At 50.2% G+C, this 10,366-nt stretch overlaps 1 protein-coding gene across 1 annotated transcript in view; it reads right to left on the bottom strand.

Moving 5' to 3' along the window:
- Positions 1-368: 368 nt before the first annotated feature.
- The window catches only part of LOC107108191, a 24,347-nt gene continuing 14,349 nt past the window's right edge, over positions 369-10,366 (bottom strand). The window contains exons 5-8 of the mRNA XM_015408595.1: positions 6,595-6,810; positions 5,977-6,101; positions 5,765-5,832; positions 369-399 (exon numbers count right to left, since the gene is read on the bottom strand). Of these exons, the coding sequence (XP_015264081.1) occupies positions 369-399; positions 5,765-5,832; positions 5,977-6,101; positions 6,595-6,810 (440 nt within the window). The remainder of the gene's footprint in view (positions 400-5,764; positions 5,833-5,976; positions 6,102-6,594; positions 6,811-10,366) is intronic.

The raw sequence follows: 10,366 nt of genomic DNA, 5'->3' as shown, positions 1-10,366 counted from the left end.
GGGCAGGCGGCTTGCTATTAAAGGGGAACCGGAATTCTAAAATCTGTGAGTAAGTTTGATTCAACGAAGCAACGTAGCCATTGCCTGCACACGACGGGCTTCTGAACAAGACTGCTGGTGAAAATAAAGCAGAACAGATTGGAAGCCTTTGGGCAAAATTCCCTTCTCATGACCGTACTGTTATTATATAATTATTCGAGAGAAGTTTAGATCAGGTGTCCAAGGGAAAGGCGTTTGTATCCACATTCACATTCAGTACGTCTCCATCTTGTAATGTGGGCGCATGTCAGATAGGAAAAACAACAAGGCACAACTGTGAAATGAACCACTTTGGGTTAGGTGTCACGGGGCAGAGTTGCTGCTGGATCTCAGGTGTGGTAGTAATCATTGCTCTGATCCCTGGAAGAGACAAGAGGGACATACATTCTCTAAGATCTAGGCCCACAGGAAGCAGGAAAAACAGGAGGTGCTAGCCCTGACCTGGATAGTCCAAGCAACCCCGATCTTGTCAGAACTTGGAAGTTAAGCAGGGCTGAGTCTGGCAAGTACTTGGATGGGAGACTAGGGCCAGGACGCACAGGCAGCCAATAGCAAGCCACCTCTCTGAAACATCTGAGCCCCACTAGGGGTCGCCAGAAGTCAACCATGACTTCCAGGCGCGCGCGCACACACACACACACACACACACACACACACAAATACTCACTGAAAAAAAGAGAAACAGGATGTGCTTTTACACCTGAAGACGTTTCTGGGCCAAACTACACAGGACACCTGACACGAATTGGGTCAGATATACAAGGGGAGGGGGGGGGAAACCCACTTTAAACGGCACTTGTTTGCTTGGCACTGTGTGGTGTTCCCTCTAAGCTGAGTTAATGTGAGCTGGCTCACAGTTTTGTAGCCGTTGGCTCACACATTTTTGTCTCATCTCAGGAAGTGTAGTGTATCCAGCCCTGACATGGCCGGGCATGTCCGGACTTGTCCAGGGACAAACATCAAGCTTCGCGCCTAAAGACAATGGTCCAGGAGGATCCTAGCCCGCCCTATCAGAGGGCTAGGTCCCAGACTGTGAGGCCAATAGGTCTCTCGGTCACTGTAAATAGCCTATCGGGAAGTGGGGTGTGTGTTGTGGTGGTGGGTTCTGAGGGAATATAAGCCGGCCTGCGAGCCGGCCAAAGCGTCTTGTTCCTGACTGAATAAAATATTCTTTGCTGAATCACTCTCCATCTGCATACTTTTCAGGAAGGATGGCTCCAGAGCAAACTAATTGATGCAGTGGCCAAATCGCTCGCTCACAACTTTAATGCCAGTAGCTCACAAAGGAGAATTTTTGCTCACAAGACTCCACAGCTTAGAGGAAGCATCGACTGTGAGGGAATGCTGTGGGGGGGCATAAGGAACTTCCCGTTTTCTTGTGCTGTTCTTGTCAGTGGAAATGGCAATGGGGTGGGGGTGTTTCTCTCCTTACGTGCGAAAAGAATGCAGGAAGGAAACCGGAAGTGATCTCACAACATTATGCAGCACCTATTTTTGAGGTCGCTGCCCCCTCGTTGATTCCGGGTAGCGTTGCCAGCCTCCAGGTGGTGGCTATAGATCACCTGGGATGACAACTGATCTCCAGGAGACAGAGAGCAGGTCACCTGGAGGAAACGGGCACTTTGGAAGGGGGACTCTGTGGCATTATACCCCACTGAAGTCCCTCCCCTCCCCAAATCCTGCCCTCCTCAGGCTCCATCCCCAAAATCTCCAGGTATTTCCTAACCTAGAGCTGGCAACCCTATTTCTGAGGGCTGGCACGTAGCCCTTGCCAGGAATGAGGTTTTGAGTGCGGAGAAAGATGTGAATTAAACAGGAGTATGAATTAAAGGCCTGAGGGGATATCAGATCTTTGGCGTTTGGAGAACTGAGTGTTCTGAGGCGCTACTGTAGGAAAGCAGGGTTTGCTGGATTTAGAGCGTAACCAAGTGGAGCAGAAAGTGCTGTGCTGTGCTGATACGTTACAAACCTGCCTGTGGAAGTGTTCTCCTGAGGCACGTACAGTTTGAAGCCTAACGTCCCACCACAACGCCTGGTTAAATGTTACTATTTACCTCAGCTCGTGCGTTTTTATTGGGTAAACTTTGTTCTTGGTTCGCTTTTGAAAAGCAAACCATCTTGTCCCTGTCAGTTTTACCTCAGTTATCGATCCGGGCTTGGGTGGGCTTTTACTCAGACTCAGGTCCGATGCCCTTGAATTGTTTGTCTGTTTTAATTGCCCTCTGGATCCCTGGTAAAGTGGACTATATAGGAAATGGTATTGTGATGGAGAAAATTTGTCCCACCGCCTATGGGAGCTGCCTCATTGGGGAAATATAATGTGTATCCCATCGATATATGAGGAGGAAAAGACCGTGTTGGCCACGATCACTACTTTGTTTGGATCATCTTAAGTTAATGTATGGGTTGTTTTTTCTAAAGTAAAACCTCAGTATTCAGGTTAAATTGCCGTGTTGGCACTTTGCGATAAATAAGTGGGTTTTGGGTCGCAGTTTGGGCACTCGGTCTCTAAAAGGTTCGCCATCACTGTCCTATGCCCTTGATTTGTTTGTCTGTTTTAATTGCCCTCTGGAACCCTGGTGAAGTGGACTATATAGGAAATGGTATTGTGATGGAGGGGGAAATCCTGTTGGGTGGCCTCGAGCTCCCAGAAAATTTGTCCCACAGCCTATGGGAGCTGCCTCATTGGGGAAATATAATGTGTATCCCATCGATATATGAGGAGGAAAAGACCGTGTTGGCCACGATCACACGCACAATTAGCCCCGCCATAGGTGGGAATGCCAGGCGGATTTAAAGGGCGCGATCGGACACGAACATCTGGGAAGCACCCCGCACCCAACGGCAAACCGTTTTGCTCCACCACAGAAGCAGAGTAAAAAGACACTGGAGGAAAATCCGGTAGTAAACGGGTTGTGACGAGCCACAGACAGAGTTTCCCGTGCCTGATTGCTCCAGTGCGCTCTCATGGCATCGGGATCAGGCCATCCCGACTCTGTGCCGTTTCCACACACACCCCTTCTCGGTATGCACATCATCACAAGCGCCAAAGGGAGACCTCAGTGTAGAGATGCAATTCATCAATTCCTCGTGTAAGCGCATCGGAAACAAACAGCAAAAAACAAAAAATTTCAAGGACTGTGATTGCGCAACTGCGGGTCAAATTCCTCCGGAAGAAATAGCCTCGCTCCCCCCCCCGCTTTATCTCATGCATGTGACCGCCCCGTTGAGTCACAAATGACTCATGGCGACCCCTTCCATGAGGCATTCCAGATAAGACGAGCACAAACGGTTTGCCGTTGCCTTCATCTGCAAAACAGCCCCTTGTCTTCCCTGGTTGTCTCCCATCTAAGTATTGACGGTGGCCAACTCTACTGGGCTAATCAGGTTGCTAGAAGAAAAATGTGTCATCAAGTCACAACTGATTTATGGGTACCGCTTTCATGGCACACTCCGGGCAAGAGAAGAGCAGAAGTGGTCTGTCATTGCCTTCCTCTGCATAGCAAACCCAGTCTTCCTTGGTGGTCTACCATCCAAGTACTAACCATAGGCAACCCTGCTTAGCTCCCCAGCTCTGACGAGCCTTGGATAAGCTGGACTATTCGGGAGCCCTCAACAAAGCAAATAACACCCCTTTATCCCATTTTAGTTCAGGAACAGCATGGGGTGAAGACACTTTCTCCCTATAAGATGATCAAATCGGGCCCCTATGCGCATGGAAATTAACTTCTGAGCCTGGAACTTGCAACACGTATCGGGTTTCACTAGCTGTAAAGAGGATCCAGTGAAAATCATAATGTAGTTAGGATAAAAGTAAGACAGAGAGCTATTGGCATATTTGTTTTATCTCTTTATATTGTTGTTAAGGCTCATTTGCTTCTGTTATGTTAGTATGGGGGGGGAATTGGAAACGTCCCTTTCTTCCACCTACGAGCATTTACCCTGCTGTCTTCTATCTGTCTTGCCTCTGCATAGAGAAGGGGTCCCCAACCTTTTAGAGCCTTTGGGCACCTTCAGAATTCTGACACAAAATGGCTACCATGGAAGGCAGAGCCAGCCACGATATGCCTGCAGCAGCATACGTGAAAATTTGTCCTGCTGCTTCAAACCAATATGGCTGCCCACCTGATTGATCACAAGAGTGAACTTCCTTGTGCTGGGGTGGCAGCTGCTGCCAAAGCAACATTTAAAAAAAACCTGCACAGCCAATCAAATCTCCAGTGGCCAGTAGGGTTGCCGGGTGAGTCAGACAAACATGTGGGGGGCTTAACAGGAGGTTCCAGGAGATGGGAGGGAGGCTCTGGGAGGGAAGAAGCACGACTGAACTCTGAAGCGAGTTCCAGGTGAGCTGCTGTCACATTTAAAGGGACTGCGTTCCTTTTAAATGTTTTCCCTCCATTGGAAACAACGGCGGATGGGGGCACCTTCTTTTGGGGCTCATAGAATTGGACCCCCCCCGGTCCAATCTTTTTGAAACTTGGGGATTTATTGAGGAGAGGCAGCCATGCTGAAAATTTGGCACCTCTACCCACAGAGCCCCAGATACCCACAGATCAATTCTCCATTATACCCTATGGGGACTGGTCTCCATAGGGTATAATGGAGTGCCCAGCAGCTATCCCCCCTCCCTTTCTGATAGCCCTGAAGCAGGGGGAGGGGCTCCAAACCAGGGGATCCCCTGCCCCCAACTGGGGATTGGCAACCCTAATGGTCAGCCAGAAGCCTTGATGATTTCCCATTTCCCCAGCTGACCCCACCCACTGTCTAAAAACACTTGGCAGGCACCATGTTGGGGAACCCTGATGTAGAGAATGAACACCAATGCCATTTTCTGGATTGTACCTCTTTGGCTGGCAACCCTCCAAATGAAACTTGGAAAGCCTAAGGGCCAAATTGGACAATACGTGTGATGCATGTTACACTGGGGGCCCCACCTGATTTTCAGTCACATGTGAGTTCAGGGAACTAATGTTTCCAAGCACTCTGGACCCAAATTGACTGGGGAGTGCAGTAAGGAGGGCCTTCAGCCTTCCCCCCTGCTCTGTTTTCCCACGCAAGAACAGCCACGGGAGGAAAATGTTTGCCCTGATGTGGGTTCCATACGCACTGGCTGCAGCACACGGACCCCATGTCCATTTCAGCTTGAGACAACAGCATGGAGGGGAGGCTGAATCTGATTCTGGCCGTGGAGCACATGTGAACGTTAATTCCCCAAGCTCACATGTGACTGCAAGCCAAGTCAGGGGGCCCCCAACCAGGTGCACACCGCATATATTGCCTACTTTGGTCATGAGGCCATGTGCCCCTTGGCTGGATGCCTTGGTACTTACCAGGGGTCATTTCCTGCAGGAGCATACAGGAGCGGAGCTCCGGCAGTAAAGAGCCCAGGGGGTGGGCACATGCAAGAAGCCCCACCCCCTGCTCCCAGCAGCCCTCAGTCATGGCAAGAACTGGTCCAAAACAGTCCAGTGGCACCTTTAAGTCCAAGTTTTGTTCAGGTACGAGCTCTCCCTCCTCTGCGAGGACAGATCTGCATGTTCCTCCCCCTCCCCAATAGCTAGCAATCCAAAACAGTCCCGTGGAGCCTGAGCGGTGGGTGTTGCCTTCTGACACACTTCCGGTGATGTCAGGGGGTGTGGCATACGCAAATAAGTTATACTAATGAGTTATGCTAATGAGCTCCTGCACCTCCTTTTCTACGAGGTGACCCCTGGGACTTACTTACCTTTGACACTGGCAAGTCCTCTTTGCAAGCAAATGTTGCTTTGCCTGGGCCATCCTCTCCATCCGTCGCTACCGAAAGAAGGGAAAACAAGCGTTTCTTCCACATTCTCTTATGCTCTTTCCAGTCGTTCCCCCCCCCCGCCAACAGCTTCTGCATCTGGCTCAGACTTTCTGCCTCCCCTTTTCCCATCGTGGACACCCAAAGAGACTCACCTTTTTCCGCTTGACAGCTATGTAGGTGAACAGGCACACGCTTAGGAGGATCAGCAGCAACAGGGGTACGCCGACTCCCAAGGCCAGGCCAGGAAGTGGGAAACCAGTCTGCTCCGTGGCCTCCTCTGCAGAAAAAGGTGGAGGTGAAACCTAGGGATGTCAACCTCCAGGTGGGGCCTGGGGATCTCCTGGAAGTACTACTGATCTCCAGAGTACAGACATCAGTTCCCCTGGAGGAAAGGGATGCTCTGGAAGGTGGACTCTATACCCCACTGGAGGTCCCTCCCCTCTTCAAGCCCTGCCCTTCCTCAGGCTCCACCCCCAAATATCCAGGAATTTCCTAACTCGGAGTTGGCAACCCTAGCAAGGACAAGATGAGCGGGGCGCACTGATTGTGCGGCCCACGTGTGTCTGACAAAGGGGCGCCTGGCCCACGGAAGCCTCGGCGAGCATAAATGTCACGTCTTTGCAATTTTTCATTGCATTGCTGCTGGGCGCCTTGAATCTAAGATGGGATATAAGTATCTTAAATGAGATCACTATAACTGTGGCACGTTCAGGTTCCCTGAGATGTGGGGGTTGCAACGGGTGAATGCCGCTACTCCCCTCCGTTCATACCCACGGTGTAGTTCACGCTGATCTTCTCTTCCTTCCCAACGATGAGACTGCAGGTCTGCTGCCCTGCCTTTTGGATTGTGAGGCAGTGGGGAACGTCTCTGCTTATGTTCACAGCATCCCAGCGCAACACAGCCCCGGGCGGGAGAGGAGCGGAGATGCTGCAGCAAAGTTTCACCGCGTCTTCTTTAGGGAGTGGTCCTGGGGGGCTGGCAGAGACTGTAGGGAAGACCACAAAGGAAAATGCACAGGGAAATCATGGCTTGGGTCCGGCCAGCTTTTCTACTCAATCTTAGCCCACACCCCTTCCTTATTAAGGCCCCCGTTCCATGTGGCTTTTGTCCAATGAGGTCCCATGATCTCAAACATAGGTTTTGCTGGAAGTTCCAGATGCGATGTTCCCTGTCTCAGACCTCCAGACTGAGGGGCAAGAGAGACTAGATAGCTAGATAGGCACCCAGACCTTTCTTCCTGTCTTTACTCTTCTGCCACTGTCCTCCAGATTGTGTTCTCAGGGACCATTTCCCCTTCCTTCTTCTCTCTCACTCTCTTGAAGACCAGCTCTCTCCCTGCACGCACCAAGAGAGAGACATGCGGTCCTCTCTTGGCACCATGAGGCAGAAGGGCCTCTCGCCATCTGCTTCCATCCTTTAGCTAGTAAGTTTAGTATTCTATCCTCCAGGGCTCTTTTTGTAGCAGGAACTCCTTTGCATATTAGGCGACACACCCCTAATGTAGCCAATCCTCCAAGAGCTTACAGAGCTCTTCTTACAGGAGCTACTGTAAGCTCTTGGAGGATCGACTACATTAGGGGTGTGTCACCTAATATGCAAAGGAGTTCCTGCTACAAAAAGAGTCCGACTTTCCTACCCAAAGTGTACTTCTCAACTAGAGAGAGAGAGGAATTCTCTTCTAAACTTATAACGTGGCTCTGTGTAGCTTTGTAAGCCGAGTAACCTGGCAAAGGGACGCTGCTGCGTTTGTTGCTTTCCTTAAGCACTAACTAAAGGTGACTGAACCAACCACACCAGTTAACCTCAATAGATTTTTTGGGGGGGCCAAAGGGGGATGGATCCCTTCCTCCTTTGCTCACCAGCAGGGAAAGTGGTTGGATCCAGCCCTCCTCGCGCAAGGGCCAAAACAGACTAGGAAGCATCGTCTTTGGGGTTGCCGTTTTTGGTCAATGACACCTGAGCTCGATTGCGCACACAGACCTCAGCTACACGCTAGCTAGGCTTGCCAAGCCCCCGCTGGGGGCCCACGCCACCCGGACGTGATGTCATCACACCGGGGGTGTCACCGGGCAATGCTCTACCAGTTGCCCCAAAAACTCTATAGACTGGTAGAGCATCGCCCGGTGACGCCCCCGGTGTGATGACGTCACTTCCAGGTGGCGTCACAGCGGCGCATGCGCATGAATGTTCCAGGTGGGGACGAGGACTCCCCTGCCGCATGAGGTAAGTGACTTGGCAACCCTATCGCTAACTCTGCTCACAAGTTACAGCACGGTCCCATGCAATCCGTGTGCAGCGCACACTTGATTGGCCTTTACACCGTGTGTTGAGTCATTTTCATGCTGCAGTCTGTGCACGTACAGAAGAAGAAGAAGAAGAGATTGGATTTATACCCCGCCCTTCACTCAGAGTCTCGGAGTGGCTTACAAACTCCTTTCCCTTCCCCTCCCCATAACAGACGTCCTGTGAGGTAGGTGGGGCTGAGAGAGCTCTTGAGAGAACTGCTCTTTCAAGAACAGCTCTGAGAGAACTATGGCTTGCCCAGGGTCATCCAGCAGGTGCAAGTGGAGGAGTGGGGAATCAAACCCGGTTCTCCCAGATTAGAGTCTGCGCACTTAGCCACTACACCAAACTGGCTCTCTACATGATTCAAAGCTCGTGTAACTCAAAGGCACTTGCCCCATGTTGCATTTGTAAAGTGAAGGCATAACAGCCCTTTCTTACAAACAGCTGTGAACAGGGCTACAGAGAACTTCAGATGTGTGGCTGTGTGGGTCTGCGGCAGAGGAGTGAGCTTCGAGTCCAGGAGCACCTTTGAGACCAACAGACATTTCAGGGTGTCTGGCTTTCAAGAGTCAAAGTTCCCTTCGTCAGATACGTATCTGGCAAGGGGGAGCGCTGACTCTCAAGAGCTGTTGAGGTTTCTCTCCTGCTTCTTTTAAGTAAAGTAAAGGTAAAGGTTCCCTTGCTCGAAAGCCAGTTGAATCCGACTCTAGGGTTGCGGTGCTCATCTCCGTTTCCAAGCCGAAGAGCCAGCGCTGTCCGAAGACGTTTCCGTGGTCATGTGGCCGGCATGACTAAACACCAAGGCGCCCAGAACGCTGTTCCCTTCCCACCAAAGTGGTACCTGTTTATCTACTTGCAGTTTCTTGCTTTCGAACTGCTAGGTTGGCAGGAACTGGGGCCAGGGAAGGGCGCTCACTCCATTACATGGCACTCAGGTCTCGAGCTGCCGAACTGCAGACCTTGTGGTCTGCAGCTCAGCGTCTTAACCTCTGAGCCACAAGGTTCCTCCCCCCCCCTTTTGCAAATGTAGCTGTCAGGATTGCTTCACTAAAGAGGAGAGCGATCTGCAAGAGGGAGAGGGAGGGAGGGAAAGATGTGAGTGTATGCAGGAATACAAGCCGGCCTCGCACCGATTAAGTGATCTCTTTTCGTTCCGACGTAATCAATAAATGTGAGCTGATTTCACAATGCTACGCCTGGAACTCCACTACTTTCCAGTAGCCCTAGAGTCAACTGCAGATTGCTACAAAGGTCAGAGAAGTGAAGACTCTCCCTTAATTAGCTAATTCTAGCTGAGAACAGCCCTGGCCTGGATGTCCCAGGCTAGTCCAGTCTCATCAGATCTCGGAAGCAGAGCAGGGTCAGCCCTGGTTAGTACTTGGATGGGAGATCAGTAGAGTCACTTCCAATGTTCCCTCTAAGCTGTGGAGTCTTGTGAGCAAAAATTCCGCTTTGTGAGCTACTGGCATTAAAGCTGTGAGCGGGCGTTTTTTACTGCATAATTTAGTTTGCTCTTGATCCATCCTTCCTGAGCTAAGACAAAAAAGTGTGAGCCAGAGGCTAAAAAACTGTGAGCTAGCTCACACTAACTCAGCCTAGAGGGAACACTGGTCACTTCATAGAGGCAGGCAATGGCAAACCACCCTGCCCTGACTCCCTCTTGCCTTGAAAACGCCACCAGAACTCGCTTTAAAACCATCTTGGTTTTATGGTTCGGAGTGAGTATCGGAGCACCGATTTATTTTATTTTTACTAATTTTACTAATTGTACCATGCTGTATCATTGTATTTTTATACTGTTTTCATTGTTTGAATTTGGCATTTATTTTTTTTAATATAAATAGCATTTTTATTGAGTTTTATATATTTTCACATCCTGTATTACAGGATGCACACAGTATCTTTCAACAACATCTGATAAACAAGAAGAGGAATGTTATCCATACGCACATTACTTGTCCATAAAACACAGAGTCTCTATATTTCTGAGGTAGTGCATACAATCGGGGTTGACAAGCCGTAAGATATTCAAAAAAACACAAACCATTTTTCAAAATAAAATTATTAAAAAACCTTTCGGATTGTCAAAAGCTATTAATTTCACAGCGATTTTAGCTGAAACATGTTAGCTGCCCTGAGCCTTCGGGGAAGGCGAGACACAAACCTAAGGAATAAATCAGAGGTCATTTCGGGGGGGGGGGGATCGCGGGGGATCGCAGTTCCCCCGGGGGAGGTACGGGGGGCGGGGCACATGA

Source organism: Gekko japonicus, unplaced genomic scaffold, assembly GCF_001447785.1.
Source record: "Gekko japonicus isolate JY-2015 unplaced genomic scaffold, Gekko_japonicus_V1.1 scaffold1537, whole genome shotgun sequence".
Classification (NCBI taxonomy): Eukaryota; Metazoa; Chordata; class Lepidosauria; order Squamata; family Gekkonidae; genus Gekko; species Gekko japonicus.
This window is presented reverse-complemented; position numbering and strand designations above follow the sequence as displayed.